This window comes from Balaenoptera musculus, chromosome 10, assembly GCF_009873245.2.
Source record: "Balaenoptera musculus isolate JJ_BM4_2016_0621 chromosome 10, mBalMus1.pri.v3, whole genome shotgun sequence".
Classification (NCBI taxonomy): Eukaryota; Metazoa; Chordata; class Mammalia; order Artiodactyla; family Balaenopteridae; genus Balaenoptera; species Balaenoptera musculus.
Genome location: NC_045794.1, coordinates 33014185 through 33034195, shown reverse-complemented (window position 1 = coordinate 33034195; position 20011 = coordinate 33014185). Strand labels below are relative to the sequence as shown.

The window sequence follows — 20011 nt, the reverse complement described above, 5'->3', positions numbered from 1 at the left end:
GGGGGAACACAGATTGTGGTTAAGAGCTAAAGACTGTCCCATTGGCTTGGTTCAGACGCTGAGATCTTGGGTAAGTTTTGAACATCTCTGGGCTTTGATTTCCTCATCTGTGAAATGGGATGACAGATAACAGTACCTATGTCATAGGGCTTTTGTGAGGGTTAAATTAGTTAGAAGGGAGGCTAACACATAGGAAATGTTGGCTATTTTGGTGCTATTGGAAGTTAACTTTAAAAAAGAAGTTCCTGTGTGTTTCTCGTCTCTCAAATTGTGGGGTCAGTAGAAGAGTGAGGCTATTTAAATTCTCTGATTCTGCATATGCTGAACACATGAGTGTGTTGTACTGTTTACCAGTTTCACGCTGATGAGTCCTTAAGTCGTTGTAGTCTGGGGGCATTGGAGTCAAGTGGTTTAGCCTTACGTTTAGCTTTGCCACCTGTTCACCACACCACTAGCCAACTAGTTAACTTTCAAATGTCAGTGCTCTCGGCTGAAAAATAGAGATAATAAATGGACTTATGTAGGTTGTCTTTTTAAAAGAGACCCATTCAAAATGCTTAGTACAGAGCATGACGCATAGTAAGCACTTCAGTGTTAGCTAAAAGCAGTGGCTTCTGAAACACTGATAGAGACTCACTGTTTATCCCGTTACATCTAGTTAGTACTAAATCAAACATCAAGGGATATTATGTCTTTTATGGTATGAATATATATGTAATATATAGGTATATTTGTATGTGTATATATATTTGGTATTTTTCTTATGGCTTCTGGTGGACCAGAATTTACACCATTACTTATTACTCCTTTCTGCATGTCTGATTTAAATCTCTTGTCCCTTCTTATCCTTGCTCTAGGCAGCAGTACTGCTTGTAGCCTTCACCACCCACATCTCGCCATTTCATTCTTAAGACAGTTAACACCCATCACTCTTGTCTTCTGTAAAGATCTAGTAAACCTAGGGGTTTTTTTAGCTTTCCCATTTTCTGTACCTTTCTGAAATCTTGATTTCATTTCACTTTTGTCTTCCACAAATGAATGCATTAATGAGGCCAGTGTAACCTGTGCTTTTGCTTACAAGTGAACATCTTTCTTCAATTACCCAATTTTTTGATATATTTTGAGTTTTAAAATTTCATGTACCATAAAGTTTTACTAAATAAAACAGGTGTCATACCATGAGTTTTCTTACATTTCTGATGGTTAGACTATGCACAGTAATATTATACCAGAAGATGGTGCTATAAGATTATGTGCTAAGGAATAATGTGACTGCTCAGGAACTCTTCATTTGAAATTCTTAGAATTATGAGAAGTGTAGTGTTGCAAATAACCTTAGAGATAATTTAGTGTAACACCATTACTTGATTTTTAAGAAAATTTCAAATTGCAGCTATATAGTTCAAATCACTGATTATTTTTTATTTACCTTTTAGTTACTTAAATATCATTCTTAAATATGTTTAACAGTTCCTCCCCTTTCCCTTTTCTTTTTGTCTGTTCTAAACCAGCTAGAGATGTAGATGTGGGATTTGAAATAATTTCTAAACTTTCAAGCTTTTGTTTTTTTCTATGTATTAATGACTTAATGAAGAAAAATATGAGACGTGTGATAGTACATTAATTTAGTAGGCACAATTTACTTCATACCTACTATCCCTATGTTTCAAACAACTCTATTCTTGCCCAGTGGGAACAACACAGATTTACTCTGTTTTTAAATATTGTATTTATGATTGCTGAGATGTTTCTACAAAATTTATTGATTTTTAGTTCCGTTTTTCATATATCTTTATTTTTCCTGATTTCCAAACATATCTTTAGCAAACATTGCCTTGTTTTTTCCTACTAACTCTATAATTTCTGGCACAGATCTTAAATTTTAGAGCTCTAGTGATGTAACTGAATTACTTGTAATAACTTTTCAAACTGTTTCATGCAGATCCATGAAGGTTACCCCCATAGTTCCTATCACATGAAAAGCTGTTAAGATTACCCACTTAGGACAGTGGCCATGTTTTAAATTCTTTGCTTTGCTGTCACCCAGCCCTACCATTCATGATTATTCAGTTCCAACCTGATGTATTATAATTATATATTTTAAAAATTAAAATAGTAAAATTTTAACTTTTTTGTTTTTTTTCTCATAGTGCTTGATAGACATTGATATAACACTGGCTAAGATACTGCTTTGTATTTTGTATTATGATTGTATTTGCAGTGTTGAATCTCTATTAAGATATTTCTTAACCTTTTTCTATTTATTAGCTAAAAACCAGAGAATATAAATAAGGCATCTTGAGAATTTTTTTCTTATATATTTACTGTACCCTGTTCATGTTGTGCCATATATTACTTTGTAATTTTTGCCTGTTTTCTCCATCTACTGAGGGCAGGGTGTGTCTTTTATGCAGCTTTGTATTCAGAATATTTAGCATGGAGTCTGGTGTAAAGTAGCAACTCAGTAGATAATTACTGGCAGAAGACAGACAGAAGTTTTAGAAACTAGGCCATTAATGAATTATTGAAAAATATGAAAAAAGAATACTTATTGTGAGGTGGCTGTGAGGGTCGTTTTTGCATATTTGAAAGATGTATGTGATGGAGGGCTTTTATTGTATTACATATAGAGCTTAAGAAAGCAATATCAATGAATATCTTACCAAAAGGGATGGAACTTTTCAGAGTTTAGGAGAGTAACTAATCTTTGGGAATTGATGAGTTCTCAGTTTCTAGCATTGTTGGAACATAATATGAATAGCCACCTGTCAGTTTTATATTTATTTGTAACATAAACTGATGATAATAATGAGTCTATTTTCAAAAGCATACATAGTTCTAGAAATGAAACTAATTTATCTTAGTATAATACATGTGCATTTTGGTAGGTTTGCTGAAATTAGTAAATTAGAACTACATCTTTTTAAAAAATGACAAAACTACTTCAGCTCTATCATCTCCCACCTCCTCTCCCTCCTCCAGTCAGTAACTCTTCTTGCCCGTTCACTTGATGCCATTTCCTGTATGCCAGCTGTTGTACTGTACTACTGTACTTTTCAAGGTATTGAACTGTAAGATTAAAAATGTTTTCTTTAAAAAAAAATTTACAAAACTAAATCATGCTTATAAAAATTCAGGGAATTCATTGCATATAGAGTAAAAAGACAAGTCCCCCCTTTACACACCACTCTCCTCAGTTTCATTCCTTTGCCCAAATGACGTTATAAACTTTGCTATGTATTCTTCAGACCCTTTAAAAAAGTATTTTGAAACAGATATACATGTACATTAGCATTTATATGTAGAATTCTTTTATATATCTTCAGTTTGCTTTTTCCACTTAGTAAATATATAAATGATTTTTATGTCAGTACATACAGTCTGTCACATTTAATATGTGTGATATTGTGGAGAAAGAATGTTTTGATTTTGTTTGTGTGTACTAGTATGAATATGTAGTTATATGGCTGAAAAACATCTCATGTATTTTAAGTTTTACTTTCCTGACTGTACCACCAATGTGGGATGAAAATCTTTTCATACAATTTTTAGCCATTTTTGTTTCCTCCTTTGGGAATGGCTGTATGGCCATATCCTTTGATTATTTCTCTACTTTGCTGTTTTTCCATTTCTGTTGACTTGAGCTCTTTTTATATAGGATGCCTCTGTATTAAGCTCATTTCTCATAGTTTTTCATTGGTTGTCTTGGATATTCTAGGTTATATCCTCAGCAAATAATACTGGTGTTATTGCTTCTTCTCCAGTATTCTTCTAGTAGGACTTTTCCTTTACGTGTACTATAAAGGTCCCCCCACCTCCCACCCTTGATTTTTTCTTTTTTCCCTAAAACGGCCCTGAACCTTGTAATTTTATCTTTCTTTTCTTTGAATAGATGTATTTGTCTCTCTATACATTTTTTTTTTTTTTTTGCATAAGTAGAATCCAGTGAAGACTTGAACATGACATGGTACAAGGGGTCCACCAGTCCTGTCTATTTAATGTGTTTCTGGTCTTGGTCCTTGAGCAATTCATAGTTTCCTTTTCAGATCCTAAGAACATTTAGTGAACATGATCAGTGACTTATTTCAGAGTCATCCTTTCAATAAAGTATTTTCTTAATATTTCCTTAAGTAAAACTTGTTTCAGTCATTTTCCAGATTTATTTCTGATTGCGTATAGTTTACTGTATTTACTGCATTCTGAGAAACTTCACACAAAGGTAATACAATTGTAGCAGATTATATTTAGTTTAAATACGTAGTTTTTTTCTCCAGGAATTCTGACTTTTCTTTCTCAAAGGATAGATTGTTTATGCCTCCATTGTGTTTATTATATATCCTAGAATAGCTTGTAACAATGTTTTTTAAGCTATCTGTGGAGAAGAATCGGTGTTTTTTTAAACATTATTTACAATCTGTCATGAGGCAATGCTTTTGTAAAAATAATGTAAATAAATTACTAGGAAAATATTAGACTAAATAGACATAAAATTGCTATAAAAGTTTCTAAATCTTACTCTTAATTTATGTGCTTAAATCTTGTAGAGGACATGAAAAATTCACTGATCAGCACACTGCAAACTGTACTTTGAGGACTGGTTTAAGTCTGGAGAGTTTCAAAGAGTCAAATTGGTATAAAAGACTTAGTATTCAAATTCACCCCAGGTTCACATGATCCCCAGCCCTCTTTCAACTCTGTTGTTTCCTTAGGTATGAGCTATGAGTAGTTCCGTAGAGGCTGAAAAGGCATCTGACGAAATTCAGTATCTATTTTTGATTTATCAATTTCAAATGACCTCTTTGAAATGCCAATTATAAAGGGTTGGCAAATCAGACCAAGAATAATAGTGATCATGGTGATAATAATAACTAACACTGTGCCAGGTACTTTTCCTAGGACTTTTTATTTATATATTAACAGGTTTGATCCTCAGCAGCTGTATGACAGAGACATAGGTACTGTGTCTAGACATATGACATAGGTACTAAAGCTATCTGCTTTTTAAGATGAGGTCACAGTCATAGTACTTAAACTACCACCTACTTTCTCCTTCCCTTTCCTCCCCGACATCTGTTAGTTTTATCACTTCTTTGTGCAGCTTCAGATACCTTCTTTTGTTATCTTCTGCACTCCAGCTGGACAGTTTTACTGACATTTACGTTTACATTAGGGTCACTTGGTTTTGAAACAGAAGTTTACACTTCCCCCTTGCTCTGTAACAATTGCTAAGGGAAGAATGGGGAACTGTCATTATGCTGCCGTTTTAAACCTGGAAGCCTGAGAATCTCATTAATGTATTTACCAACAGAATGATATGACCACTGTGCGACTACGATGGGGAGATATACTTATGCCATTGCTTAAAAAATACAAACTGAACATCACATGGGGTGATCAAGATCTGTTGAATATCATATTTTTTCATAATCCAGGTAATCATTTAAATTTATTCTTTGCATTTGTAAAAAAAAATCATAGTTGATATTTAGTCAAAACTGGAGAAATGCATTTATTTGATTTTGGCTTATACTAATGGTTATCACTTTTTTTTTTTTAAGACAGAGTAAACTAAACTTAAACTAAAATTTTGCAAAGTGTTAATTCTGTGGAATTAGGGTATGTTTGCTTTTTTGTTTTGTCTCTGCATAGAAAGCCTTTTTGTTTTTCCGTGTCAATGGAATTATCGACCAGATCATTGCATATATGGAAGCAATTGCCAAGAAGCTGAAGAAGAAGGAATCTTTATTCTTCATGGGAACAGAGGTGTTTACCATGATGATAAGCAACCAGCGTTTAGAGCTATTTATGAAGCACTGAGAAATGTAAGCTTTTTTTAAAAAAATGTTTTTGTGGACATACTCGCAAGCTTACAGAGAATTTGCATATCCTTTACCCTAGTTCATCAATTATAAACCCAGCACTCCTTCCACATCTAGCTCTGGCACTTGGCGTTCTGCTATGAGGAAGAGCACTCCCCTTTGCCCACTTATTGATCTATACATTATCAGTGTGAACTCATTGATATGTATTTTTTTCCATGATTTATAATGCAGTATTCAATTTTATTTATATTGATGCTGAAGTTGTGCCAGATTTGGCGATTGGGAGCCCTTTTGGCTACCTCTTGTGCTCATTTGACATATTGCCATCATTATTTTGAGTACCTCCATATTCTCTGTCCAAACAAAATATCCCAGGCTCATCTTGTTATACATTCCCTGCCCTCACCCTGAAGTCAGCTGTCAAAGGAACTCTGATGCTTATTGCTACAAGGGTGTCTTCCCTTCTAAGCCCTTTCAGCAGCAGAGCTGGGAAATACAGATACACAAACACACATAGTCATGTGCTCACACCGATGCCTCCAGTTCCATTCCCTCAGGCCCCTTCCTTGCCTTCTCCTACTTTGTTTCTGTTTTATCTCCTTTCTTCCACAATTAGAATCCTGGCTCCGAACATAAAATATTTCCTCTTTTGCTTAGTTCTACAGTACACTTAAACTAATTTCAAAAATGCTCCATTCATACTGCTATCTCCACTCCTCTGTTCTTGGAAAACCAACCTACTATAAAGGATTTGTTTCTCGTCCTCCCCCCGCCCCTCCCCTGCCCCAGACGAGGGTGTGTACTCAGTATTGTGTTCAGAAGTTACTTGCTGTAGTTCTTTTCTCCTTCTTTCAGTGTGGTTATTTATTCATTTGAAATACAGTTGGGTTCATGTGTTTCTGTATGCTTTCAGTTTTAAGTTTTTTCCCCTCATCTTTGTTGATTTAACTTTAATTTGATATGAGGACTATTAATATACTTCAAAAAGTCGAAACTATATAACGGTTTACTCAGAAGTAGCACTCCTTCCCCATCCTTCCACCCCAGGCCCCCCACCCCATCACCAATTTCATTTTCTGGTTTGTCCTTCCTGTACAGGTAAGTAGATACATGTATGTTTTGTAATTCCCCTTTTCTTACATGAGAAGTAGCATACTGTTCATCTCTACTTGTGCTTTGCCTTTTTTACAGTATTCAGGAAATTTGGGCATTTATAAATATTTTCTTCATGCTTTTTTTTTTTAAACAGCTGTATGATATTCCATTTTGTGCATGTACCAGAGTTTATTCAGTTAATCTCTTATGTTTGAACATTTTGGTCTTTTCCAGCATTTTGAATAATAAATAATGCAGCAGTGCATAACTTTGCCATACATATATTTGTATTGTTGGGAGATGTTTCTTCAGGGTAAATTCCTGGACATGGGATAATTTTAATTGAAGATACTGCCTGTTTTCCCTACATGGGGATTATTTGCATTCCTGCCAACAGTTCATGACGAGGCCTGTTACTCACAGCCTCATTAACAGAGTGTATTATCAAGCTTGAAAAAGTTTTGCCATTCTGAGTGAGAAATGGAATCTTAGTTTAATTTTAATTTGCCTTTCTCTTATGATTGAGATGAACATCTTTCTATGTATTTAACAGCTGTTTTTACATCTTTTTGGGGGGTGAATTTTCTTTCAAATCTCTCACCTAGTCTTCTATCATTTTAAAAAATAACATAATAACATAACTGATAACATATTTTATATACCACACAGTTCACCCATAGTGTAAATAATTCATTGGTTTTTAGCATGTTTACAGAATTGTACAGTCATCACCATGAGGGAGTTTCGATCTCTACTCCCCACCTCCCCACCATTTGTTGCAAGTTCTTTGTGTATTAAAGATATTAGTTCTTTTTCTGTGACATCTGATGTAAATTTTTTTCCCAATTTGAACTGTTTGTGGAATTTTTTACCATTCAAAGTTGTTTTTTAAAAATTTTGTGTAATCAAATTTAAAACCTTTTTTTAAAAAAGTAGTAATTAGAAAGTCTTGCCCTGCGTATACTCAGCTTATAGAAAAGTTCACGTATATACTTTTTCATTTATTACATTTAGCCTTCTGCCCAATTTGGAATTTACTCTTTTGAGCGAGGAATAGATCTAATTTGATCTTTTTCCAAATAGCTGTCTTGTCCCAACACCATTTATTTAAAAGTCTATCTGTAACCCAAAGATTTGAGATACTGACTTTATTATATACTAAAGTTCCATTTGTAATTTCTGGATTTTCTGTTTTGCTCCATTGGTCTGTCCATTTGTGTACTCTTACACACTATTTTAATTATAAAGGCTTTGTGCTGTATTTTAATATCTGAAAGGGCTACTTCCTCTTCATAGCCTGTCCTTTCAGTGTTTTCCTACCTATTGTATTTTTATTTTTCCACAAATATCAACTCATTTAATTACATAAAAAACTTGTTTTTTTGTTGGGAGTGTATCATCTTAACATATTAACTTAGTGACTGCTGACATTTTAATGGTGTTGAGACATCTTAAGAACAAGGTCTGTCTTTCATTTGTGTCTTTCAGGAATGTTTAATAGTTTTCTTCATACTATGGATTTTGAACATATCTTAAGTTTATCCTTAAGTATTTTATCTCCTTTGTTGCCTTTGTAAATGGGGTTTTCTCTTTTAAGCATTTACTTTATATTGAGTTTGGGAAAAAATTATACTGGCCCCACCACCCCAGATATCTGTTCTTCTCTCTTTTTTTTCCTTGTTCTTAACGGTGCTCTTATTTAATTAAGGTGGATTGACAGGGGGAGATGATGCCTGAACCAGGTCCCTGAATATGTTGGGGACCAAGACTTGGGGCAAATCCAAATAAGGACTGGATTTATGATTTTGCTTAAGGAGCATTATATCAAGTGGTATCCATGCAGCTAATTCATTGATACCTGGGGAGAAGTGTGGGTGAGCACTCATCTCTCACGTGGGTGTGTTCACTGCTCTGCTAGACCGTGTCTCATCTTATGTGGACGTGAAGACAAAAACATAAGTAGAATAACAGGAGTGGTTTGGTGTAAGCGTGGGGGTCAGGAGAAGAGCTGATGCCCCTGTTTGCTAGACGCTCAGTATCTGCTCCTGACTGCTCTCATGGTTTGCTAGTACAGCCTCAGTAATAGGCCTGAGGATAAAGATACTGAACTGTAACCTACTGAGACACAGATTGTACTAGGACTGTGAAGGAGTGCAAGTTTTGCCCCAAAGAGCCAGGGAAGGCTTCGTTGATGAGGAGGCATTTGAAGTGAGCCCTGAAGAATGAGTAAGAGTTTGCCAGGTGAGCAGGCTGGGCCAAAATTACTTGAGAAAAAGCCTCAGGGGTTGTGAATGGTCCACGAGGAGGTCAGGTGTGGAGCTGTTTGGGGTGATGGGTGAAGGGAGGCAGCGGCAGGGCTGGGCTGGGTGCGGTGATGACACGCTGTGTAAGGTGACGACCTGCAGTGACAAGGAGCTGAAGTTTTCTCCTGGAAAGCTGAGTTTCTCAAACCTGGTGGTAGGCAAAGTGCTGACAGCATTGTAGGCTACAGTTTTAGTGTTTTTGCTAAGTTTCTTGTCCTATAAACCTGAGAGAGAAGGTTTCTGAATAATCAGTTTATCACGATACAGCTACACTCACTGAAGAATTATAAAATTTAGTGATGTTCATTTTCATGTAGCCGACCTTGTATGCCTTCAGAAATCAATATCGTATTTTAATAATGCTTTATCATGGGTTGTCAAGAGGTGATAAAAATGACAAAAGGTACATTTGGGGTTCTGAGACTTTGCAGGATAGAAAAGAGATGCACTCCTGTAGAAATGTGATTTCTTTGTTGCCTTTGATCATTAAAAAAAAACATTATTAAGGAATTAAATCTTACTCGTTTTATTTGATCTTTTTTGATCTTCTTATAAATATATACTTTAAAAAAATTGAGTATAGGTTTTAAGCTGATTAATTACACTTGATTTTTAAAAAATAAATCTTATTTTAAAACCTATTTCAAATACTGAAGTAATTAAAGATTAATGTTTGTTTTGGGTCCATATTAATAGCCATATTACCCATTTTTCAGCTTAATGAAGTTAGTCAGTCTTTTCTGGTGCTCTTGGTTAGTGTTTTTATCTTCCCTTATCTATAATTCAGTGAGAAGTGTAATTTAAAAGAATTGCAGTTTAGACAAGGGCATTTATGCAAGTTTCAGACAGAAGCTTAGTCATAGCCATCAAATGCTGTGAACAATAAGGACGTGAACCATTTTTAAAATGTAAATTGCCAGCAAATCAGTTTTTACAGCCCATACATAGGTGTTAAATATTAGTTGCTGAGTGAATAAAAATACTAAGATAAAAAATTGCAGATTCGCAATGGGAACAAAACATTTTATTGCTCTGTAAAATATTTTCTGCTTCTTGTATTTCATTTGAATTATTAGATTTCTTGGTGTTTCTGTGTTACCTTTGATTTACTTCACACCCTTCTTCTATTTGCATAAGATGCAGTAGATTTGCAGAGATGCAAGGGATTCTCGACCATTTCCCTCCTGCACCACCTTCTTGTGCATAGTTGGCACTCAGCATTTGTCGGATTGAACTGCCTGCCATTCTACCATACTTGTAAAACATGTTCTGTTTTTTGAAAATGCCTTTAATTGTCTACTTGTGGTCATCATAGCCTCACTATTTATTCACTGCCTTCAACTGACAGTCTTAGATACAAAACATGACCTTGCTAAAAGTTTGTGTGCTGGCTACGGTGCCAGTGAAGAGGGAGGGAGTGATTAACTGTGTCAGGAGAGCTTCTCAGAGGAGCTGCCATTGGGCTGAGCTGGAAGGATGAGTACCAGGCAGGCAGGAATGGTGCGGACCAGTCAAGTGTAGCACTCGGTATGGGAAGAGGCGCACAGTCAGGTAAGGGCACATGTGGCCTCTGGGAAAGGGAATGTCTGGATGTGCGTTCCATGCTGCACAACTCCTGGACACTGCAGAGTCTGTGGCTGGTGGAGGGCGTGACTTCCGGCTGTGTACGTAAGGTAGACATCTGGGTGATTTATCACCTTCTCCCGTAAAGGTCAAATTACTTGTGTTATATGTTGGACTAAAAGAGCTCTAATTCATGAGGCACTATTTTTATTTAGGGAAAATACTCATCAAAAGACTTTTCCAGTGAAGAAAAAAGAAAGGTAACCACAAACACTGGGATTTAAATCACATGAAAATGGATGAACTGAATCTCAAGTGTTCCTGGGAGTTAACTTTTAAACACCTTTGTAATGTTTTTGTCTTTTGTCATTGTAGAGTAAGAAAAAGACCACAGTTTGCTCTTCCCATTATTACTCGCCTCTCAGCCACAGTTGTCCAAGTATGTTGTTTATACACAGTGAAATGTAACTTGACAGTATCACTTAATACGGGTGTTAAACCTTGAAGAAGGTAAGGTAAACCTGACCTTCTTCAGCATAACCCCAGACAAATGTAGACATGTCTCTATACAGCACAGCACAGTTTCCCCCTGTTAACTGAGCTGCATCTTTTAACAGAGTTTTTGAAACTGACTTGGCACAGTTGCGTTTGCTGTTTTGGATAAGCAGTGCTGTGTGGTTGTAAAGCTGTTGACTTTTTTTTTTTTTTTAACATCTTTATTGGAGTATAGTTGCTTTACAGTGGTGTGTTAGTTTCTGCTTTATAACAAAGTGAATCAGTTATACATATACAAATGTTCCCATATCTCTTCCCTCTTGCATCTCCCTCCCTCCCACCCTCCCTGTCCCACCCCTCTAGGTGGTCACAAAGCACCGAGCTGATCTCCCTGTGCTATGCAGCTACTTCCCACTAGCTATCGATTTCTTTTGCAGCTGAGGTGGACTCCTGGCTTAGCTTTGTAACTGGGAAGATTCTCCCCCTGCCTTAAGTTGCTTCTTTGTAAATAGTGATGTCCTATTTCATGAAGTTGGTATGAGGCTTAAGTGCATTAATACATATAAAGCTCTTAGAACAATGCCTGGCATGTAGGAAGTGCCCTCTTTTAACCAGTCCAGCTTTCAGCAGTCTCTCCTAGATGCCTGTGTACTAGCTGTTGTTATTTCGTTACGTTCTTCCCAGTTAAGCCTCTCCTCTTTTTTTTTTTTTTTTTTGGTTTTCAAAAATACTTCAAGATATTTATCTTCAGTATATGGAATTAGGTTTGAAAAATCACCCCAAGAGTGAAGGTTTCATGCAGTTAATGCTCATAGTTTTCTTGCACTAGAGGCACCCAGGTTTAGGATCTCTTTGCAGCTCTACACGTCCATGTTCTAAATTAGCATCTACGTTCAGCCTGTTCTCCCTAGATGGGCTGTGGCTTCTTCCTACAGACTCACTAGTTGTGATTCAAATGATGCTTTTATTTCCTCTCCCTCAGTGGCAGCGTAGTGAACCTCAGGTCATATGCAGCCCTCCTAGATTTTAGGTTCTGAATTTCCTTCAGGATTTTGCATTTTTCACTGAATTCAAACTTTTCCCGTAAAATGTTTTATTTTCAAGCCCCGTCAGTCTTTCTGATTGTAGTTGCGAACACTAAATGAAAAAATGTACCTGGTTGAAAATACTAAGCTCACAGGTTATTTGCACTTAACTATTACAACAGTGTTTTCCAAAATATATTCCTTGGGATATTAATATATTTTATGGTGAAAAGGGTAAAAAGTATATTTTGGAATTAGTGGGCCAAACAATACCCAACAGATGTATTTTCTGTTTTTATAGTTTTTCATGTGCCACTGTGAATCCCCCCAAGAGTGCATGGTATTTAGCAGTTCTCAAACATATCTATCCTTGGGATCCCTTTGTGCAGTTAGGGTTCTGTGGGAAGCACTGACCTGTGCTGTCATTCTGCATTCTTCCCACTCCGTGCCTCCATCTCACTCCTTTCCAGTCCAGCCTCACCAGTGTTATCAGAGTGATTCTTGGCTCTTATTAGTCTCTCTCAGACACCTCGAGCTTTTGGTTGTCACCTCACGCCTGTCAGTATCTCTGGTCTTCTCTGTCCTTGACCATGTTCTTGCCTTGGCCTGGAGTGCCCTGCCTCCACGCTCCTCTCTGAAGGGCTCTCCCCAGTACCCCCAGTGAGTTACCCGTACTCTCTCCCTCCTCCTGTGAGATCATAGTCTGTTTAACTCATTGAAATTATTTGTTGGGCACATGCTGTCTGTGAGACTTTAAATGGAGATTGTCAATGTAAAGTTGATTGAAGAAGTTGTTGGGAATAGAGTTAAATTTATATATATATATCTTTGTCTTTTTATTTTCTTTCTCTAGTGTTCTTTTGAAGATGACAACATCCATTCTTTATTAAAGCCTTTAGAACTGGAACTACAAAAGACAGTGCATACATACTGTGGAAAAATTTACAAAATATTTATCAAACAGCTGACAAAAAGCATACAGGATCGTTATGATAGACCACCAAAGGAAAGGTGATTCTTGGTGACCGCTAAATCAAATGAATTAAAACAACAAAATATCAGAGGATATGTGTGAAGGAATAGTCTTAGATGAAGTGTTCAGGAAGGAATTATTCATCTTCAGAATAATTTTTTTTCCCGAAGAAGTTAAATGAGCAGTATTTTCATGTAATGAAGAATAAGTTGAAGTCTTGGACCCCAACAAGAAGATATTTTTGATTTCTGATGTTTTGTAATGCTATTTGCTATCATTCTAGTATTGATGAAGATATTATTGAATGGTTATAGCCTACAGACTTTGTTTGTATCTTACTCTCAAGTGGGTAAGAGCAGTAGGGATGTATGGTTGGAGAAAAATGTACCTCATACACAGTGGAAACACTCAAACTGTGAGTATAGCAATAATTTTACGTCAGCACTAACCTCACTTTAAATGTGTGAGAAAAGAAAGTTGTTTACAGGAGCAGAAAATGTTCTGTTTCTAAAGAAATGTGATGTAACTGATGTCACTATTGACAATCTATGTGTGCCTTTGTACATTTCATCTCTGTTTTAAAATATTTTTGTGACAATCATGCTTAAAATTATTTTTAGTTTATAAGTAAACTGCACATTTAAAATTGAGAGGGAAAACTGAAAGTTTTGGATATTAGTCTCTGTGTGTATTTGTGAAACGTAGCATTTTCATTTGTATGTGCTTAACTGTCTTGCCCAAAGTCATATCTAAGATTATTAATTAGGTATTTTAGGAAATTTTTTATCACTTTAAATGAAAATTTTCAGCTTTACTGGGCATTCTGGACACAATAAATATACTGATAATAAAATGAGAACCTAACCAGTGTACTTATATGATGGTGGAAAATGTGATGGACCAAAATGCATAAGCTATGTACTTCCTGTGAGCAGCCATTATAGTTACAGTGGAGCAGAAAAAAAGTGGTCCACTTAAACCTTTTTCCTTCTACCTCAAAATGGCTTTGCAAGATATTTTTGAAGAAGCAAATATACGTATAGAGCCTTACTTTAAGTAAGTTAGACAACTTTCATGGATGATTGGCTTCAGAAGATGGTCACGTCTGATTATAGAAAAACTAGTTTTGATTTGGTTGATGTACATGTCCTCCTTCTTTGAATATCACTTAAGACAGTTATCTTTTTTTTTTAATCTTGGCAATAAGAAAATATTACTTCTCTTAGTGTTTTTGACCTGTCTTCTGTAGCTGTAGATTCTGAGTACTTAACATGTACTGTGCCGGGGCACACGTCTTATTTTGCCAAGTACTGTATGGTTAACTTCTTTTTCTCCTTTTGACGTTTTAACGCTTAAATAGAGAAGAGAAAATCATGAAGGAAGACTATCACCTTTGTGAAAATAGTGATGATTGGCTTTATGAAGACACAGCGCCCTCTGTGGAGACGTGGAAGACGGTCCTCGGTCTTTGCAGTTCAGTCAGGGACAAATTGAGAGAGGAAGGTGTAAGAAAGGCAGATTAGAAGCTGATGGCCAGCCCAGCACTCTTGGACAGAAGCGTTCAGAGAGCACAGTCTGTGCGTCCCTGGCAGAGCACCGTGGTGACTGTGAGAACTTGTGAACTTGTTGAAGTTGATTTGCTAAATAAAAAATGAGGTCCCTAGAATATTGAAGTTTGGAGGGTATAGGATCATTTTTAATGGTCCCCAGATGAGACCATTGGCGGTCTGGCTACATTAGACTCTTGTGGGGACCTTGCTGAGGATGGATTCCTGGGCCTCACCTTTGGTGACTCTGGTACCCCATGTCTAGATGGGTCTGCACATTACACAGAAGTAGAGAGAATTGTACAGTGGTACTCCTTGTCCAGATCAAACACGTCAGTATCTTACCACATTTGTGTCATCTGTCCCTTTTTCCTTTGCTGAAGTATCTTAAAGAAAATGCCAGGTATCATGTTATTTCACCTCTGTGAACACTTCGGTAACTATAGTGACATCATATCTGCTTTGGCTTCGGTTAATATCCAGTTCTTAGGCAGATTTCCCTTATTGACTACAATGTTAGAGTGCAAAAATAAGTCACATTATGATTCTATTTTTAATAAGCACCTCAGATGATTTTGGTGTCAGTTAGTTTGGGAACCCCTGGAAATCATTTTGCCAACTTGAAGGTTGAAGTTAGGACCACAATTCTCGGCACAGTTGGTAGATTATAAATGTGATTCTGAAACATTAGCCGAAGTACTTGGGGTTATTGACAAGATACAAATTTATATTAGGAAGTTGCTTAGATTTAATTTCCTTAGTGAACAGAGACTCTTAGCCCCATAGGCTCTAGTATGATTGGGGCTGGGTAGAGTGTGGTCATAGTTTCACTGGACTGTATGCTGTGGTCTCACGCCTGTTGTACCTATTTACACTGTTACACACTCTACATTGTGGATCAGTTGGAAGGTTCTTCATGTGGTTTATTCAGACCTGACCTAATTGAGCATTTTACCGTAAATTGGGTTATGGCGAAAACTCTCCACTTAGGGACCGTGTTTACCTAAAAGTTAGGATATCACAAAAAGTCCTTAAAATATTTAATATAAATATTAAAATGAGTTTTCTGAGTTTATCTTTAGATAAGGTAACTTTTTCCTTGAGAAGTCTCAAGAAATGCAGTTCTCAGCATTAATGAGGTTAAATTCTGCAACAGCTTAGAGAACGTTTTATATTTCTTTCCATAAGACGGTGTATCTATGCAGTTTATACGAATTACATTCTATATTCTTTGAGTCTATGTGTTAGAACAATTCTGACCTCAGAACTATCTCTGGGCTGCAGTATTACCAAAGTGGAATGACTTTATAATGTAGCCAACTCTCATTTATATGAAGTAGCCATCTTAGAGGAACTTGGAAAACCTTTAGAAAATATATATTGTGATTTACATTTTAAGAAAATAACATACTTTTTTTTTTCCCCATGAAGAGTAGTTCATAATGTATACGGTAACCCACTTATCTTTGGACACTTTAGAGCCTGAAACAATACTACTGCTTACTCACTGCTCTCTCATCTTGCCTCCAGTCAGATGTTATTGGTGTAATGGAAAGAAAACCAGACTGTGAACTAGATCTGGATTCTCTTCTTGGTTAGGGACCCGAGGCATATCATTTAACCTTCTCTGTGCCATAAGTCTGTGAACAATCAATATGCCTTTCCCACCTCATAAGACTCAGAAGTCATGAAGTTGAGACCCAGAAGAGAGAATGGATTTGCTCCATGGCTTGTATCATGCCACACCAGCATTACTGTTGAAGTTCTGTGTTGCTCTGTTGTCTCCTGAACAGATCATTCTGTTTTAGGCTGAATGTTTTTTGACGTGTTTTATATCTCCGGTATGAATGTGCTTAGATTATGTAAGGAAGAATTTTTAAGGAAGAGAAAGCAAAGGAAAGAATGATGTTAAAGGAATGATCAAAGGAAGAAGGAAAAGAGAGGAAGTGAGAAAAGTGAGGAAAGAGAAGGGAATAAGAGTGAGAATGGCCAAAGGCAGAGTGCAGGAAGAGAGGGGATGAGAGTGGGGAAATCGAGAAGTGGAGGTAGAGGGCGGAGGTGTGGGAACAGTCGCTTTCTGAGTTGCAGCACCGCAGCCTGTACCACCGTCTGCTTGCCTTCCTCTGTTCCAGTTCACGAGGCCCTCTGGGCTCAGGAATCGTGCCAGCTTTCATGGAATGGGCAGCCAGCCTACCTTTGTTTGATTTGTTGGTCCTGAAGTCTTTTCCCAGTCACTTTACGCACTGATCATTTAGTGCTGTGATTCAACATTGTATTTTTTTTTCTTGGTTTTTTTTTTTTGTTAATTGGATCCAAGTTTGTGAGCTAAGACCTGTCGAAACACGATGACAAATATCTTCCTTTTTAACATCCTTTTAGTCTTCCCAGATGCTGGATTATGCAGGACTGACCACATAGATAACACAGGAGGAGGGGATGGCCGTATCAGATCTGAAGGGGGCCCAGGAATCTATCACAGTGGTTCTCCCAGATGATACTGATAAGAAGCCAGACTTGGGAACCACTGCCCTGCCTTGAATGAATGGCAGCTTAAACAGTACATCACATCTCTTGATTCCTCAGTAGGCATACTTCCAGTTGAAGTGTTAGGAATGGATTAAAGAGAACAGGAGACAGCAAGAGTACATTAAATGGAAAAACCTTAAAAGAAAGTATTTAGTGTCTTCTTTTTCAGAAGTTTATCTTGTAAGTAATAAACACCTTAGTGTTAATCAGTAGTGATTTAGCGAGACCACTGATTTTTTTTTTTTTAAATAACTTTTCGTTCCTTAGAGTAAAATAGAGAAGAGAAGTAGGGAAGCAGTATGTCAGGTGTGGGGCCAGTTATCATTTTATTAAATGTAATTTCAAGCATCTTAAACAATTGCCTTATTGCATTTTAATATTTAATAAAAGTAGATTAAATAATGATTAGTACTGTAACGGTTATCCTTTTATACATTGCCAAAGGAACCCTTTTTTGCCTGTTAAAGTCTGGCTAAACTGTCCTGATGTTCGTCGTTTCTTAATTCATTGAACATGAAACTAGATTTTTAAAACTAAATTATATAAACTTAAGGCAGGTGTAAAAGGTGATGCAAGAATTTTTTTAACTAAAAATGAATATGATGTTAATCCAGGTATTTAGCAATTACAGAATTATGAGAACATGGAATAGCATATTGGACTAGGCAATTTAAAACTGATTACAAGTCGATGTCAAACTTCTAAATGGAAAATATCTATTGTCACCTCATCTCTACCAATTAATTCCAAATGTCTAATGGGTTTGTTTCTTAAGAATTTTCTATAAACCCAGTTTTCAAACAAAAGAGAACCTTTGAAAAGATACGGAGAGAAAAAGAAAGGAAAATTTCTGTCACTTCTAATGCTGTGAATGTTATTTGGAGGGTCTGTGGTCAGACATTTTAATGCCAAACTTAAGACCTGATGTGGAGCCTCTGATTATGTGTAGTTTACGTATATTATCTGAATTTGTGAGCATATTCAAACACACATCATCATAGCAACTCCTTGTAAAAACTGAAGAAAAGCAACAGTGTACCTTTCATTTAAAATGTAAGTTGACTTTGACTATGATGGAAGATAGCTGTTTTCAACCTGTGTATAAAATCTCTTCAGGGAATATTGGAATGTTATGCAAAAATAATTCAGGGCTTGTAGTGTAGCTGTAAACTGTGTCATCCATTGCATCACATCCATTGTTGTCAGTATCTGAGAGCTGGGCCAGTGGCTTTTGATGGATGTTGTAACAGAAGATTTATGAAGGAGATGGTGGTTTGTACTTGCTCCTGAAGTCAGAAACTGGAAGGTGTTTCCATTTATCACAAGCATTTTGCATAAATATGTTAATATTTTGAGTAGTAATGATTCTAAAGCTGCAGAAAGGCATTTTGGTGTACTGTGTTACACAGAGAGTACTACTCTTAAATTGATTTTTACCTGAAAATATGATGGTTTTAGGATAATTTGGATATCTTCCTCCAAGTATTTTGTGTATCTTGACATTTATTAGAGGGAGGGTGAGTATAAGATTATAGATTGGGATGTAACCTGAGAATAATGGAAAGTTGCTCTGTTCTGTTTTGGGGGGATTCAAATCATCTTTTTCTTGAGAAACTTTGTGTTGTTCTTACTAAAGAAACATCTACTCAATAAATATCTAATCTCTTCAAGTGATGTGTCTGAATTATTCTAGCAGTCAGAAGCAATTTTGGAATCTTTAGGCTTGGGAAGCTTGATAACTAAAAGTCAGGGCAGTTCCTGGACTGACTAATTCGGCAACTGGACAATGTCATCAGAAACCTAGGTACCTTTTGTCTTTACAGTACCGTTCTCACCATGTGAGCTGTGTCTCCCCCGACGGCCCCCAAGTGACAGCCAGCATTCTGCATCTCAAATGACAACCAGAGGCAAAAATATATCTTTTTATAAGAGGAAGGTGCCACCTGTCTCCATCCACTTGCTCTCATAGCCATAGCAATATCTGTGTCCAAAACAATTACTTTGCAAAGAGAATAAAACTTCAATGGTTGGCTCAGACCATGATTTGCCCCAAACTTAAATATAGCCTCCCTTGAAGAATGGCTACTCACAGGAAAGGAAATAACATCAGGGTTCTGCTAGAAGTCTGTGGGGTAGAAGGGTAGGGGCTTAGAAGATAGCTATCGGGTAGGCAACAGACCTAGATGATTTTACTGGCCCAAGTATTTCTTCTTCTTCTTCTTATTTTTGGCTGCGCTAGGTCTTCATTGCTGCACGTGGGCTTTCTCTAGTTGTGGTGAGCGGGAGCTACTCTTCATTGCGGTGTGCAGGCCTCTCATTGCAGTGGCTTCTCTTGTTGCGGAGCACGGGCTCTAGGGCTCGGGGGCTTCAGTAGTCGTGGCATGCGGGCTCAGTAGTTGCGGCTCGCAGGCTCTAGAGCACAGGCTCAGTAGTTGTGGCGCACGGGCTTAGTTGCTCTGCAGCATGTGGGATCTTCCCGGACCAGGGATCGAACCCGTGTCCCCTGCACTGGCAGGCGAATTCTTAACCACTGTGCCACCAGAGAAGTCCCCAAGTATTTCTTAAAACTACCCAGAGGATCAAATTTCAGATCTAGAGAAGAGTACCTTTTCTGTGCCAGGGTGTAATTGTGCTTTAACGGGTCTCTGTAATGTTATGATCC

General features: G+C 36.9%; 1 protein-coding gene across 3 annotated transcripts in view; it reads left to right on the top strand.

The window, feature by feature from the left end:
- The window catches only part of GXYLT1 (glucoside xylosyltransferase 1), a 51094-nt gene extending 31482 nt beyond the window's left edge, over positions 1 to 19612 (top strand). Inside the window, exons 6-9 of one of the 3 annotated variants that reach the window (XM_036866827.1) lie at positions 5309 to 5432; positions 5650 to 5822; positions 11159 to 11293; positions 13157 to 13287. In XM_036866827.1, the coding sequence (XP_036722722.1) occupies positions 5309 to 5432; positions 5650 to 5822; positions 11159 to 11251 (390 nt within the window). In that variant the 3' untranslated portion in view covers positions 11252 to 11293; positions 13157 to 13287. Of the gene's footprint in view, positions 1 to 5308; positions 5433 to 5649; positions 5823 to 11158; positions 11294 to 13156 lie in introns of all 3 variants that reach the window. The other 2 variants (XM_036866826.1, XM_036866828.1) reach the window with 2 other exon arrangements.
- The last annotated feature ends 399 nt before the right edge of the window (positions 19613 to 20011 follow it).